The 14,900-nt window shown below is 41.2% G+C and overlaps 3 protein-coding genes across 6 annotated transcripts; 1 reads left to right on the forward strand and 2 right to left on the reverse strand.

The window, feature by feature from the left end:
- Positions 1-4,296: 4,296 nt before the first annotated feature.
- On the reverse strand, positions 4,297-6,449 carry LOC124190487 (SKI family transcriptional corepressor 1-like). The gene is made up of 5 exons (XM_046583159.1): positions 6,238-6,449; positions 6,063-6,176; positions 5,780-6,002; positions 5,548-5,716; positions 4,297-5,426 (listed from the first exon to the last, which is right to left on the reverse strand). Exons 1-5 carry the CDS (start codon positions 6,367-6,369, stop codon positions 4,538-4,540), a joined length of 1,527 nt encoding a protein of 508 aa, XP_046439115.1. The 5' UTR covers positions 6,370-6,449; the 3' UTR covers positions 4,297-4,537.
- A 1,538-nt stretch (positions 6,450-7,987) lies between these two features.
- Positions 7,988-10,368, reverse strand: LOC124190489 (meiotic coiled-coil protein 3-like). Its single transcript, XM_046583165.1, has 6 exons — positions 10,103-10,368; positions 9,906-10,033; positions 9,663-9,847; positions 9,550-9,598; positions 8,907-9,018; positions 7,988-8,844 (listed from the first exon to the last, which is right to left on the reverse strand). The coding sequence occupies exons 1-6, from the start codon at positions 10,285-10,287 to the stop codon at positions 8,421-8,423; spliced, it is 1,083 nt and encodes a 360-aa protein (XP_046439121.1). The 5' UTR covers positions 10,288-10,368; the 3' UTR covers positions 7,988-8,420.
- Positions 8,731-14,699, forward strand: LOC124190488 (phosphatidylinositol 3-kinase catalytic subunit type 3-like). Of its 4 annotated transcripts, none has more exons than XM_046583164.1 (17): positions 8,731-8,863; positions 10,656-10,834; positions 10,901-11,089; positions 11,158-11,314; positions 11,372-11,644; positions 11,711-12,004; positions 12,077-12,262; positions 12,355-12,527; positions 12,587-12,760; positions 12,825-12,921; positions 12,995-13,119; positions 13,191-13,319; positions 13,386-13,600; positions 13,669-13,818; positions 13,893-14,136; positions 14,209-14,245; positions 14,310-14,699. In XM_046583164.1, the coding sequence occupies exons 2-17, from the start codon at positions 10,752-10,754 to the stop codon at positions 14,502-14,504; spliced, it is 2,721 nt and encodes a 906-aa protein (XP_046439120.1). In that variant the 5' UTR covers positions 8,731-8,863; positions 10,656-10,751; the 3' UTR covers positions 14,505-14,699. The 4 variants fall into 4 exon arrangements, with proteins under 4 accessions (XP_046439120.1, XP_046439118.1, XP_046439116.1 ...); XM_046583162.1 differs by having other exon boundaries at positions 8,735-8,863; positions 10,728-10,834; XM_046583160.1 differs by lacking the exon at positions 8,731-8,863 and adding an exon at positions 10,427-10,560.
- Positions 14,700-14,900: the final 201 nt, after the last annotated feature.

The raw sequence follows: 14,900 nt of genomic DNA on the forward strand, positions 1-14,900 counted from the left end.
GCGCGCCTCAAAAATGTTCCGATAGATAAGGAATTAAGGACATTCACCATGTCCAATGACCATCGGATAGGAGTAGGATATGTCGTTTTCTATCGAGTCAAGTGGCAGTTATTAGATTACTATTTTTCGCTGATGAAAAAAAAAAGTAGTATGTGTTCGAATACCAATGTGTTTTACCCGATTCCTATTTCATTCATTCTTATCATAAACGGATTAAGTGGTAAATTTGGTTGATTCCTCCTTACCGTTGAAAATTTCAATAATGTCACCAAATACTTCATACATTATACATTGTAAAAACATAACCCTTTGAAAAAAAGCACTATACAGGCCCTACTGGCGATGGGCATAAAATGTAGAGAGCAAATTTCTATTTGTAGTTTCCAAAATTTCAAGTTTCAATTGGAATACGAAGAAGCAAAGTTTGCAGGCCTATACAAGCCTAGACCAAACAAAGAAATGAGGATTGACCCTCTGATGAACGAACGAGGACTCAAAGAAACCACACCGGGAAAAATAAAATGCCCTTTTCGTGAGGTGAAAATCAGCGAAGCGGAATTAAATGTGTGCTGCTTTGTTGAGCTTAGCTGGCAAATGAATTAAGCGCGGTGGTTGGGGCGGAGCTATACATATATATAACAGTTGTAGGATATAGAGAAGACGCAACGAATCCAATTACTCTGATATATTTAAGCGCGCTATATGGGCGCAAATATAAATATATAGTTCAAGAAATGAGAAAGTTCCCGTCTGACTTGAGGACGATGGCACAAAAACTTGGAAATATTAGAGACCAACGAAGAAAGCTCACAATCAGTGAAACAACTTTTCTATCTCGCGATTCTTATGTAAGTTTGAGACATTGTGAGCGCTCGTATACCCAGGAACGCGCGGCTGATGTCAAACATTTCATCATTCTAAGTAGAAGGCCAAGGCAAAATAATTAGTGACGTTAAATACTCCTCTCTTTAAATTTATAAAGCCATTATGGTTAATCAATCGAGAAAAAATGTAGCAAACCCCAGCGCTTTCAATAATTATAAACCTGTATAGCTGATCATCCGCCCACGTTTTAATTTCTTTTTTCACTTTTTTTCCAACGCATATTGTTTGCCAACTATAAAGTATATAGAAACAGCGGAGCGTATTGGGGTGTATGTGCTGGGACGTATAATTTTACTGTCGACAATCGGCAAGAGGTTCTGAAATAATTAAACTAAAAATACGGTCTACTGTTACGCGTTTCTATTCGACGCTTGTTTACCAAAGGTTGGGCCGCGGTGATACACGGCCGTATGTGTGTATACAACAAAACACATATGTGTGTGTGTACAGTGGCCTGTACGTGTTGTCGAAGGTGGAGGGCGGTTATTAATGTTGCCACAAGTATGCGTATAGATCTAGAATATGTAAAGGTCGCATATAGAAATATTAAATAGGGCTAGTAGTACTCCACCTTAATTGACACGCACCTATATAGGGGTTACCTTTGGGGTTTAGAGAATCATTGCGTCGTCTCTATTTTGTTTTGTTTTACTGCTCTCGAGACGTGTTCGTGTGTGCTGTTTTTATTACGGCCGTTGTCCAATTGTTGTGTCGGTGTGTATAGTAATTTGTTTGAGTGTAGAACTATCACTCACCAAACGTTTATTATTGACCATAAACTGTCCTTTTTTATCAATAACTTGGGTACGTCCTTCACTTGCTGTGAGACACGCATAATACTCAATGCCCATATGGCATATTTTTTTTATGGTTGTTCGTGATGAAAAACAACAGAATATCCATGGGTCCAGTCTTCGATATTAATCTGTCTATTAAATAACAAAATATTTGAAAAATAGAGTAAAATAATTTTATCGTACTACATGAAACGTACATAAAATATTTACATAGAAATATAATCTATACATAATATTATCTTAGATAGAATTAATGTTAATCAGCCTTGATAGAACTCGATTTAATTCACCCCTATAAGAAATATTCGATTTAGAGAAGAATAAAATAACTGGGAGTAGACTTCCGTCTGACCTAATACATACATGTCACAAGTCGAGTAATAATCCGCCATTCAATTGGACTATCGAGTTTCTTCTTTTAATAGGAAAAAGTTGAAAATTCGATTATCTTGCAGCTTGACTCCAATCTTTATGAATTCCGAATCATTCATATGTGAACTAGTATGTCGTGTATTAAAATATGCCATCGCAAATGGGCTTATAGCGTTGCATACAATCCAAAATGGGAAAAAAATATGAACCAAATCTAAATCAAAACCTTTTTTTATTTCTTGTGCTGTTGAGAGAACACGTAGATCGTGAAATCCACCGATTTCAATCACAATTATTCACGGCTGGGTCAACGTGAAGAATTACGCCACACACATGTTCCCTATCTATTTGAAAAGCAACTATATAATATCCCTTTTTCCGCCTTTTTCCCTTGTTGTTGTCTATAGCTTTTTGAACGTAATCCGATTTTGAAAATATACAAAGCTGCCGTATCAGTTAAGAGCAATCCCGTACAACACAGATTGTCGATTCCACTTCACAATTGCATTTTCTTATACAATTCCGTGAAGTTGGGCAAGCCACAATTCCAATCGTGATTCAGCCCAGTCAGTCTGTTATAACCGATTCTCTGTTACAAGGCCTATATAAAAAGTAAAATAGCCTTTCGCTTCTATTTTGTCAACTGATTTCTCAAATGATATTTATTTTGACTGAATAAGTCTATAATAAAAGCTTTACTTAGAATAGCCCACCTTCATCGGCATGTCCTATAACAAAATTGTATTTAAATTGGAAATAAAAAAAAAGGCGTATTCAAGTTATTCAACCCAGTAGACCTATATCCACAGAATTGATAGGTCCATATAATGAAGGTTGAGCACAGAGTCAGCAGAGCGTGAGACCGCTGTCCCCCATATCGTCTTGGCCGCGGGCGCCGATGTAGACACAACAGCGTCGAATAACATGTGTATGTAAATCTGGGTTATATCATTAAGGAGCATCTCATCTGGTCGAATGATCCTCGTGGGGAGGTGGGAGAGACGAGGGCAAAGGGTGCGAGACTGCTGGTATATAACGAGAGCCGGCGCCCATTCCTTTTCCCCTCCGTTCACAGTAGTAGTAGACTCTTGGGCCCAAGTATTGCGTAGCCTTTTACGTGCTGCTGTATACACGCCAGGCTCACCGGCATCTCCAGCAGTCACCATCCAGAAGGACAGTCTATGTATACACCCATCTACAATAGGCCAAGCAAATAACACGTGCTATTTTCTCTCGTTTTATTACCGACATTCAAAATAATTCGATGAGTTGGCTTGAACGAGAAAACAGCAAGGGAGAAAAAACAGGAACCGCTTCAACCAAACAAAAATCCAGTGCCGCTCGCTTGATGCGATAATACAGTCACATTGAAACATTGACATCTGCGGCACATCTCCTCATATAAAGTTAGGGGATCCAATCTGACATGTTGGACCGAACACGAGTGGCTCTTCAAAGTGATTATATAAGACCATCTATGTATAAGCCCCCCTTCTCATCTCAAGTGGCATCGTGTATACTTGATCCGATCCTATTTTTATACCCGCAGGCCAATTCAACGGAGATTTTAATATATAATAGCTAAGTATTTTATATTTTTATCAAAACGATGATGCAACTGCTATAACTCCATCTATTGTAAAACAAATAATAATAAGAATCAAGTTTATAAACAGTTATAGGTTTCTCTTTCAAAGTAAACCAAGAAACTCCAAATAATTGTGCGACCAGGCGTCGAAATGGCCATCATAAACTTGGTGTGCTGCTGCTGCTGCCTCCATAAAAGAAAAAAAAAGGAAATATATAATGGATCAAGCGAAATGGAGGGTGAACAAGTTTGCTGCTGAAAGGGTCACGTGACGCGACACGCGGCCAATCCTGTTTTGCTCCGCACGCTGCTATAGAATAGAGGACTCGCCCCCTTTTCTCCCCATTTAATTAATTGGTAGTGGTGTAAAGCAAACAAGAGCGGGCAGCAGCACAACAAGAATTTAAAAAAAGAGGGAAATATAGAATAAGCGCACGCCCACCAGGTATATAACGGAACCAAAAGCCAAAAGTGGAGTGATTAATAAAAGCGGCTCTGCTGAATAGATAATAATAGTCGCGACACGCTCCCCGTCAACGGGCCCAACACACTGAGCAAACAAAAGCCCAAAACATAAGTTTTATTATATATATACATATAGGACCTTGTCATCCATTTGGCTAATGGAATTGAAAGCTGATGAATGACCGGAAACATGGCGTGTATTATTGACTATATGTAATAATATCGATACATTGAATAATTATTGTACGACTAGGGGAGAAACATCAACTCTATGTATAACAATGTGTAAGCTTTGATTACGTTTCACCTTGCTATTAACAGAAAAGTCAAACATGGGTGACTAGATCGCTGATATAGTATAAGAGGACATATGACACACACGCCTATACAAATACAGATTAAGGTCTAAATGGAAATAATTGAATCAAAACTAGTTATTCTCAAGGGCTGGATCGGTGGATTCGACGTCGACGAAAGCCTCGGCTTCCTCCTCTTCGGTCGGGGAATTATTATTCGGTTGATGGGATTTGGAGTTTGTGTCGTCCATTCCATTTTTCTGGGGTGCTGAGTTAGTGCTGGCCATGATGGAGATGCTGGCTGGATTGATCCGGGGTTTGTTGGTTACGAGTTGCTGCCACCCGCTGCTGCCGGAATGGTTCATCATCAACGAGAATTGATCTGATTTGTTCATTAGGTAATTGTAATAACTGTAGGGATTGAATGGAAGTGGGTTCAAATAGGGCGACCAAAAGCGTCCGCTCCCCGTGGCGTTCCACATGGTCATGCTGTAATCCTGAGTGGATGCTGGATCGGTCGCCGGCGGTTTATTGGCCAGCAGTGATCCAGCAGCGGCCGTTGGCATGATGGAATTCAAACGGGCAAGCAATGATTGGGACTGAGCTGGATGGTGGTAGATTTGTGGAGTCAATGGAGAAGGTGCAGGGATGAGCGGACCGGGCGGGCTGCTGGAAGTGCTGGACGTTGTCGCCGCCGCTGGAAGGTTTTCTGGTGTTCGAATTTTAGGCAGATGATGCTGCTGGCCGCCATCGAATTTCGGCCTCTTGCTGGGACAGGGATTTTTGGTGGATTTGGTGACTTTGGTGGCAGGTACAACAACTTCTTGGCTGGATTTGGCGGGGGCTTCCGCACTGGGACCACTTTGATTATTCGACGTGCTGGTGACGACGGATCCTGAGTTGTTTCCACTTCCGCTGGCGACCCGCTTCCGGCTGCCTCCGTTGAACATGGCTTTGACATCCTCCCAGGCAAACATCACTTGATCCGGCGGTGATCCAGTTAAATGGATGTGTCTCCGCCACCTGAAAATTTGGCCCATCAAAATAATATCTATGTCAAGTCTCGAGTGATTTTAACGCATTATTAGGCCTACTACACTACATCAAATGAGAGTTTGTTATAAAACTTTTGGGCTCAACTTACGAATTGAAATTGGCGGCGTCTGGTTGGATGTATTTAGCGTCGGGGAGACTTCGATGCGAGTGGAAAATGAATTTGTTGGGTGAGAAAAATAGACTGCAGTAGAAACATTTGATGCATTTGGCCCGTGAGGAATTGTATCGCGATGGAAGAAACGCACCCCGACAACCCCCTATAAATAATTTCGTCAATTATGAAATTCATTAAAAAAAAATTGCAAATTCAAAATTCTTACATGCACAGCAGTGACTGACGTCGAATGCGAAATTTTCTGGTAATTTCGGTGGGCTGTGATCACCGAGAAATGATTTGCAGAGACGTTCGGCTTCACGGCGGGTGATCATTCCGCATCGGCGTGAAGTGACAGGCATAGCTCCCGCCCGTCTCAACAGTTCTAGCTGGACTGGTGTACATTGAGCGCAAGTGATACCCAAAGCTACACGTCGATTGTGAATTTCCTGCGTATTTACATCATTTTATTTTATAGTCACTTACACATTTGGAAATATAACACTTACATTGTAAGAATAGTCTTTCAGCAGCGTCGATGATATTTGTGCTAGACACAGTCTTTCTTTAGTTTCCATCATCAACGAGACGATCGGAACACCGTACAGGATGACCGTCCCAATCTTTTAATTCAATACAATTACAAAATGGCTTTGCATTAATAATGTCATATTTGGATTTTACCTGGTTATTGGACTGCCGGATTTGCTCTTCCAACGCTGAACTGTTCAGAAGATCCTGATTCGAGTTGGATTCCGAGTCTGGTGACGAACAATTGTACGACGATTGATGAAACGAATTGGAATTACTGTCCATTTTCTAAATTTAAAATTTTTTTTTTTTAATTCTGGACAGCAGAATGATGAACCGGTTGTTGTTGAACTTTTGGAACTGAAATTCACTTAGATTGTCGGTTGAGTGACATGTGCCAACCGGTATTTATAGCAGGCACCTGGAATAGTCGAAAAGTCAGGCCGCCGCATATTGTGTGGATCATGCGCCTAAGAGACCCACTTCCGCAGCAGAGTTATTCCACCAATAGTTAAACAGCAAGGAAAAAGCTGTCCATACATGGGGGGTGGAGTTGACTTGCCTAACCCCCCAAAAATGAGGAACCATTGGGCGCACACACAAGATCCAAGTCGTATAGATACAATAAGAGATCTTGTTGACTACTACACCGTACATAAACCTTAATCTGATCATTCGTGAGGCATTTTTTTTCTTCTTCCGAGTTTGTTATATTATAGACCGGGGGGTTGCAGCAGCTGGCTCAGCTTTATTATATTCTCCGAGCAGCCCTAATAGGGGCATTGGCAATGCAAACACGTGACGTAGTGTGTGGACCAATCTTTTTCTCGCGTTGCTGCCGTATAATAGAGTGACCCTCCTTTTTGGTTTCCCCACCAGCAAAGCCCATTGTGACCAACGCCGTGTGTGTAATTTAACTAACTGTGTTTTTTTTGTTTTTTTTTCTGGTGTCACCAAACAACGCACGTCGGCGATCTTTATATATCATATAGCTACGGTATAGGATCAAAATTGAATAGGGTGGTAGCCACAACGACGCAATGACCAAAACAGTGTGGCAGGCGTGTCCGTCTTGTTGGGTTGGTGATGTGTAGAAAACTTTGTTAGCTCCTCCTTCGCATCTACTACGTGTGATGTGTTGGCTAAAATCAGGAAACAATTTCTTTGCTGGGGAAAAAAACAGCATCCACGGATTGTTCATTGACTTTTGCTTCATTGCACTTCGAGACAGTAGACCTCCTGCACAATTATTATTGAAGATCTAGCTAGTAGCTACTTTATCTTGGTAAATTATAGTTACACAATACAGGGAAAATGACACGAATTAATATAAGATTTCTTTCAAAATGAATTTTTTTATTACACTTTTCTATTAATTTTTAAGAAATGTTTTAACCGAGTGAGTCTAAAACTCTAAATTATTCAAAATTTTGAAAAAGAAAATTTTTAAAAAATGGTGTTGCTGATTTCAAGAATGGCGAGCTAAAGAGGCGAGACTGCCTTCTAATTTACTAGGTGTTGGTTTTATGATAGAAAGTACTCGTGTAAGCAATCAGACAGTGTTATACCACCGGATGACCGACACGCTACTTTAAGCAGAACCACACTGGCTAAATACATTTTCTCAAAAATCTTGTGATTTCCGGAAACTTTAATGGATGTCAGCTGTTAAACTTACAGACCACAATTCCGTGGTACTTTGGAACGACCAATTTGTAAGGCTTTACTCAATGTACACGATTCCAATCCGATTTTGAAGCCGGGGGCTTAGGACTGAGAATGTGGCCGATTCCCATGTAACCTAATGTTCAATTTCAAAGCTCTCAGCATTTAACGGTGAAAATAATAAAAATTTTCCAGGGATTTTCTCGATTACTTGTGTTGTCTATGATGGCATAAGATGTAAGGATTATCAATATATTAACCAGACTGAAATATGAATACACAAAACAGACTCAATATATAATGGTATGAGGATAACGTGTGAGCGTATGTCATGAGACTTGATGGATTCAGCGCACGGATGTGACGAAAGATAACAGAAAAAAAGAGTATCGTAATTAACATAATCAAAACATAATAACCGACAGCGTAACTTATTCAAAATCGAAAATAGCTGTCGTTATATCCTAAGGCATGATAATGTTAGATTCACAAGAAATTTACCGAAACACAGAATCAGTATTTGTGGAAGCATACCAGCAGAGTGGAAGAGATTGAAATACATTCAGTAGTACATTCAGTTTTAAAAAAAGATCATTTTGGGAAAAAATGACATGAAAAAAAAATGACGAAATCTCTGTAACAAATGCTAACAAAAATATTGGCACCGCAACTTATTTATTGTCCACTCGGTCGTCTTCGTGCTCGTTTTCGATTTCTTGATCTTCAGGTAAATTGTTGTCGTCGTCGGCTTTCTTGTTCATGACTCGAGCTTTGAAGTTGCGGAACCGCGGGTTGGTATCTAGAAGTTGGGGTTCTTCATCAAGGTTTTCACCTTGAGAATTGATAAGATTCGGTTCGTTGATTACGTTGTCATTGACCTCCTTGGAACTTTCGGCTGCATTTGCAATGTTCTTATCTAGTTCGCCAATGTCCATTTCTTCTCGAATTTCCTTGAATTTGGTCTCGTCGTTCTCTGCTTCTGGATGTTCCACCACGTTCTCCTTGGGATCAACCAGTTCTAATTCTTCTTCAGGTTTGACAGCTACAGCATTCTCTTCAATCTGCGGTCTTCCGACTACTGGTTCATTCTCTTGCCTGAATACAAGACAAAAAGGTTAGCCACAAGGAATTTGAATTCTAATCAATTTACGAGTTACCGTTTTTCAAGTTTCTTTTCGTCGTCGTCGTCCTTTTCGCTGTTGGGTTTCGCCAGAACGAGACTTGGATCGGCGGGAGGGGCTGCTGAGCTACTGCTTGCAATTTTTAGATCTAGGCCAATTGTAGGAGATGATTTAATATTATTATTATTTTTTAAATTGGAAATCTTTATTCGGCCATAAAAATTAAATTGAAAAATACAATAAATGGATGACGGTTAAGTTGTCATAACACTATACAAAACTCTGCGCGAAATTGCATATAAAACTCCCAGGAAGCCTAAGCGGAAAACTCTCGCCACGCAATGAAAGAGATTCAAGATAGCAATATTTTAGTTTGTCCTTGGGAAAGTTTAGCGGCACGTGACGTTTTGCTCGATAAACTGCATTATGTGGTGAGGTTGGCGACACTAAATAATGGTCGGGATCGCTGTACGTTCGGGGATTCTTGGGGTAGTAATGGAACCCCATGGAAGATCATGCCCTCAACAGCTGGATCATGCACGTGTATGCCGTTAACAGGGGTTGATATTATGGCGGGTGCACGGCCCACTACATATCACATATTGCAGTTTACATTACCAAATTAGGTTGATGATAGTGACATCATATCATTTTACAAAGCTATTATTAAGATACTCACTTGAAAGTAGGCTGGTTATGTTGTGCACACTATGAGGATCAGCTTGCAACTAGTTGTATAAAATAGAAATGATTAGTTTTCATTATGTAAAAAAAAACTTACAAAACTATTACCTTTTTAATAAGGTCTTGTGCTTCACTTAATTTTGATTCCTTGAGTGAAATATCTTGTGAGTAGGTAGCAACCTGCTTTTGCAGATCTTGCAACTTTTTCAATTTGTCTGCTATATCTGTTTTGAACTTTTCAACTTCTGCTTCTGCATTTCGTACTTTGTCCCGCCATTGGGACCCTTCCACACCTATATGGGAATCAAATTTGATACTTTGGTACAAAACGTAAAATTGTATAATGCACACCTTGAGCTGATATAAGGTTCTCTTTCTGTTGCAGTTCAGATTGCAGCTTTGCATTTGCTTTCTGCAGATCGTTGGCTTTTTTCACCATGGCCTGTAGCTCATCCTCCAGATCTCTTTGCTTTCGAGTACTAAAACATTGGAAAACAGGAAAGATGATTAGAAAATACATGACTGATCAACAATTTGACAATTCATACCCAATGTTGAGGTTGTCCTCGAGTCGTTCAATTTTGACTTGCAGGTCGCTATTTTGAGTTGAAAGTCCCCAGTAACTGAAGATGGCAAAACCCGCCAACGCTAATCCTATAAGAACAAAAGTCCGCGATCTAAAATGTACGTTTCTCATGTTTTCGCCGAGATGGGAATGATTTCCCTTTGCCATGTCATCAAAAAAAAACTTCGAATTTTTTGAGCGACCCCTTCCTCTAACTTTATTTTGTGGATGTAAAAAACTAGATATCGATTCGTAATGAGAGAAGAAATAATCGATTAAGTCAGCCCTCTGGCGTTACGATATCTAACAATTTTGTTTCGTCTGCTTGTGCTAGTGAAAGGAGACGAAGGAATATGGTTGTTATTGAAGTGTTTGCGATTTAGCGTGTTATCAGATGGGTTGAGTACGCAATAGATAAAGCGAAGCAATTACAATTTTGTGGTAATACTAATATTCGTCCAAGTTTATCTTCGTTCGTATAGTTGACTATGAATGAATTCAACTGCTTTGTTTTATTCGACCATCTGTTCGATTAGTTTAGGGGGAGTTATAAACCAAGAATCATTTCCAGACGTTACTTGTATCTCGTTCGTTGAATGAAAATATAGACAGATATCCCAAGTGTCTTCAGGATGGCAGAGACTGGAACATCAGGAACCACTCGCTTCCACTACCTCTACAGCTGTGATTTAGACATCAACATTCAGATAAAAATGTAAGTAATCACTGCCTCCTTATTAATAACGAGTATTGATCTTATCAACACACTGTTTGCCTGCAGAGGCTCACTGGAAGGTAAACTGGAGAGGCCAACTTATGAAGACTTACTGAAGGACCCATTATTGAAGCATAGTGGCATTTATCAAGATACTTGTCCAGAGCTGTGCATTAAAACTCAAATCTGGGCAGACAATGAACCCAACACATTGCCCATTACTACGTCGTATAAATCATTCACTACAAGATGGAAGTAATTACATTTATTCGTGATGATGTGTGATGTTGTTTGCATCATAGTTCTTTTCTATTCCATTCCAGTTGGAATGAGTGGATCAATCTGCCCATGAAATACTGTGACCTGCCTAGAAACTCTCAACTTTGTTTGACTATTTATGAATGTTGTGGGCCAGGGAAATATGTCCCTGTTGGTGGAACTACACTGCCTCTATTTGGAAAACTCGGTGTTTACAAACAAGTAGCTTTTACAGTAATTTTCAACGGAATGAAACTAAATGTTTTTCTCCTATATCAGGGTCTTCATGACTTGAGGATATGGCGGAACCAAGTTGCTGACGGCAACCTACCCAGCAAAACCCCGGCCAAAGTAAAGGATTCTGGGAACGAAGTGATGGAAAGTTTGTCGAAATTGACCAAACGTCATCATACTGGTCGTATACCGCAGTCGGATTGGTTGGATAGATTAACGTTCCGCGAAATTGAACTCATTAACGAGCGTGAAAAGAGGACGTCCAATTACATGTATCTCATGGTAGAATTCCCCCGATTAGAGTATCATGGTGTCGAGGTAAAATGTGTAAAAACTATTCGAATTTGACTCGCTAAACTGACTCGCCATTTCTTTTGTGTGTAGTACACCGTAGTCTATTACGAGAAAGGTGGTGACGATATGATCACGCAACTGACTCAATCCGAGTACGCCGTGTTGAACGACGACGAAATTCTCCTGGAAAATGTGATAGAGGGGAAACACCATAAATTGGCCCGATCCATCCGCAGTGGCTTAACCGATCGCGATTTGAAGCCCGATGCTGGAACGCGTGATCAATTACACGCCATCGTCGATTCACCACCGACCAAAACGCTGGCTTCAGAAGAGCAGGATCTAGTGTGGCGTTTCCGGTTCTACCTGTCCAACCAGAAGAAGGTATATTATCAATCAACTCTTGCCACACCGAAAAAGTCAGAACAATGAACGTTTTTTTCTTTTTATTTGAAGGCGTTGACCAAGTTCTTGAAATGTGTCAAATGGACCTCAATGTCTGAAGCCCGTCAAGCCGTGGATCTAATGAATCGTTGGGCCCCAATCGACCCGGAAGATGCCCTGGAATTGCTGGGACCAAATTTCACGTATTCAACGGTGCGAAAGTACGCCGTCTCTCGGCTGTCGCACGCTCCCGATGAGGTATCAAAGGATCAGTCCGTCATCCGTGGGGTCAAATCTCTAATCTCTTTCTCTCCCATGTTTGAACGTGATATCAACTCACAAATAAACAGGATTTGCAGTTGTATCTGCTCCAGTTGGTACAAGCGCTCAAGTACGAGGATTTCGACGAGATTTGCGCTGGTCTTGATCCCCGCTCGCTGATGCTTTCTGTCCGCAGTTTCAACTCGGCTGATAGCTTCCCGTCACCCGAAAAAGCTGGGCATGATCTCTCCATTGACGAAAGGTTTTATTCATGTCGCTATTTGGGAATTTTCTGAAAACAATTATTGACTTTATACGCAGATTCAACTCTGAAATGGAGAGTCCAGTTCTTGAATCGTCTCCTCTGCTTTCGGCCGAGACGCCCACGCCAGTGCGATTCATTAATTCTGAATCGGGAGAGTATTCGGTCGATTTGCCCACATTTCTGATCCAACGAGCCTGTGCCAATTCTGCCTTAGTCAACTATTTTTACTGGTCTGTAATTTGACCACCATTTTCCCAATTCTCTATTGTTGAATCTCTTTTTTGTTGTTGTTAGGTATCTAATGATCGAATGCGAGGATCCGGAACCGAACGTGAAGCATGACGCCCGCGTCCGTGAAATGTACTTGGTGGTCATGAAAAAATTCTTACAGGTAAAAAAGACTCTACAATGCAAAATAAAAAAAAAAAAGGTCCAGCAGCTAGCGACTTTCTGTTGTGGTTTAGGCCTTGGCAAAAGGTGGAAAAGAGTGGCGCCGTCGCCGGGCCATATTGAATCGACAGCAGCAGTTCCTTGACCGACTCGTGTCCCTAATGAAAGCCGTGGCCAGAGAGAGCGGCAACCGGAAAAAGTATTACTATGCTGCTGCTGCTGCTCCATTTGCCTCATTTTTAAAAAATGATTTATATATCCAATCGATAGGAAAATGGAACGACTTCGGACTCTATTAGCCGATCGGGACTTTTTCAAAGGAGGGACATTTTTAGAGTTTGAACCACTGCCGTTCCTGCTGGACCCTGAGCTTTTGATCAAAGGCATCGTAGCGGAAAAGTAAGGTTGGATCAATATTTTATATGATTCACCGTTTTGATCGATCTCTGTGTGATGCATTGGTAGAGCTACGTTATTCAAATCCCAATTGATGCCGGCCTGTCTGACGTTTTCGACGGTGAGCGGCCAAGAGTACGTGGCCATATTCAAGCACGGTGACGACTTGCGTCAGGACCAGCTCATTTTGCAGATGATCTCGTTGATGGATCGACTCCTCCGACGGGAGAATCTTGATCTCAAACTCACACCTTATCGTGTCCTGGCCACCTCATCCCGACACGGTCCGACTTGTGTCAAATTTCTTATTTTCTTCTTCAGTTAAAATGATGTCAAAGTTTTATTTATCCAGGATTCGTCCAGTACATTGACAGTGTCTCTGTCAGAGAAGTCAGTGATACGGAAGGAAGCATCTTGAACTTTTTCCGAAAGTACCATCCGTCCGAGAGCGGACCGTACGGAATAGCGGCTGAAGTCATGGACAGTTATATCCGAAGTTGTGGTAAGTGGCATTCATTCATTCATTCATTCGTTGATTCCCTTTTATACTAACGTACCCGTCGATCCTTTTTTCAGCTGGCTATTGTGTCATCACGTACCTTCTCGGCGTCGGCGATCGCCATCTGGATAATTTGATGCTGACCAAGTCGGGCAAGCTGTTCCACATCGATTTCGGCTACATCCTCGGACGCGATCCCAAGCCTTTGCCGCCCCCGATGAAGCTCAGCAAAGAGATGGTGGAAGCCATGGGCGGAGTTCATTCAGAGCACTACACTCAGTTCAGGAAACTTTGCTACACCACTTTCCTCCATCTGAGAAGGTTCAACCTTTTATAATTGAATTAATAATGGGGGGTGTTTTTCTATTCATTCATGTTTTAACGATTATGCAGACATGCCAATTTGATCTTGAATCTCTTTGCTCTGATGGTAAGTCCTCCCGTTGTGTATAAAATGAGGTGTGTGTTGGTGATTTATATTCATATCGCCTTAGGTGGACGCCAGCGTGCCCGACATTGCCCTGGAGCCGGACAAGACTGTGCGCAAAGTGCAGGACAAATTCCGTTTGGATTTGAACGACGAGGAGGCGTTGCGTTACATGCAGAACCTAATTGACGTTTCGGCTGCCGCTGTCATGGCCGCTCTAGTCGAACAGCTGCACAAGATCGCCCAGTACTGGCGCAAGTGATACGCCTCTCTTCTCCTTTTTGTGTGTGGGAAAAATTCTTCTTCTTTTTTGTTTGTTTATTTACAGAAGAAAAGAGACAAGAGATGGCGTTGTCTGCTGTGAAATAATAAAAATTATTATCAAATACATCCTCCCCTCTCTTTTTTTCCCCCCCCCAACAGAAATATACAGGCGCTTCATATGTACTAACACACACACACAGTAGTAGTTTTTCTTTTTTAGGTTTTCCTTTGTGCTGCAGCAGAGTGAGCCCGGTGCTGGTCGAGTGGTGGCTGTGGGAGTTTTTAAGGATGGTGAAGAGTGGGTGGATCAAACGACCTCCAACCACCACCGGTCTATTCCCCCCTTCCCTTTTTATTTTTTTGGCAGGCTATTGTTATTATCGTCAAAGTGCGT

The sequence above is a fragment of the Daphnia pulex genome, chromosome 3, assembly GCF_021134715.1.
Source record: "Daphnia pulex isolate KAP4 chromosome 3, ASM2113471v1".
Lineage (NCBI taxonomy): Eukaryota > Metazoa > Arthropoda > Branchiopoda > Diplostraca > Daphniidae > Daphnia > Daphnia pulex.

What these genes read in the sequence shown, in the direction of transcription:
- LOC124190489 (XM_046583165.1), bottom strand. Translation starts at nt 10,287, where the DNA reads ATGGCAAAGGGAAATCATTCCCATCTCGGCGAAAACATGAGAAACGTA. An exon ending in GAACCTTATATCAGCTCAAG is followed by an intron (nt 9,848 to 9,905) that starts GTGTGCATTATA and finishes ATTCCCATATAG; the next exon opens with GTGTGGAAGGGTCCCAATGG. An exon ending in CATAACCAGCCTACTTTCAA is followed by an intron (nt 9,019 to 9,549) that starts GTGAGTATCTTA and finishes CAATTGGCCTAG; the next exon opens with ATCTAAAAATTGCAAGCAGT.
- LOC124190488 (XM_046583164.1), top strand. Translation starts at nt 10,752, where the DNA reads ATGGCAGAGACTGGAACATCAGGAACCACTCGCTTCCACTACCTCTAC. An exon ending in ACCTGTCCAACCAGAAGAAG is followed by an intron (nt 12,005 to 12,076) that starts GTATATTATCAA and finishes TTTTATTTGAAG; the next exon opens with GCGTTGACCAAGTTCTTGAA. An exon ending in TTAGTCAACTATTTTTACTG is followed by an intron (nt 12,761 to 12,824) that starts GTCTGTAATTTG and finishes TGTTGTTGTTAG; the next exon opens with GTATCTAATGATCGAATGCG.
- LOC124190487 (XM_046583159.1), bottom strand. Translation starts at nt 6,369, where the DNA reads ATGGACAGTAATTCCAATTCGTTTCATCAATCGTCGTACAATTGTTCG. An exon ending in CGTCAGTCACTGCTGTGCAT is followed by an intron (nt 5,717 to 5,779) that starts GTAAGAATTTTG and finishes AATTATTTATAG; the next exon opens with GGGGTTGTCGGGGTGCGTTT. An exon ending in GACGCCGCCAATTTCAATTC is followed by an intron (nt 5,427 to 5,547) that starts GTAAGTTGAGCC and finishes CCAAATTTTCAG; the next exon opens with GTGGCGGAGACACATCCATT.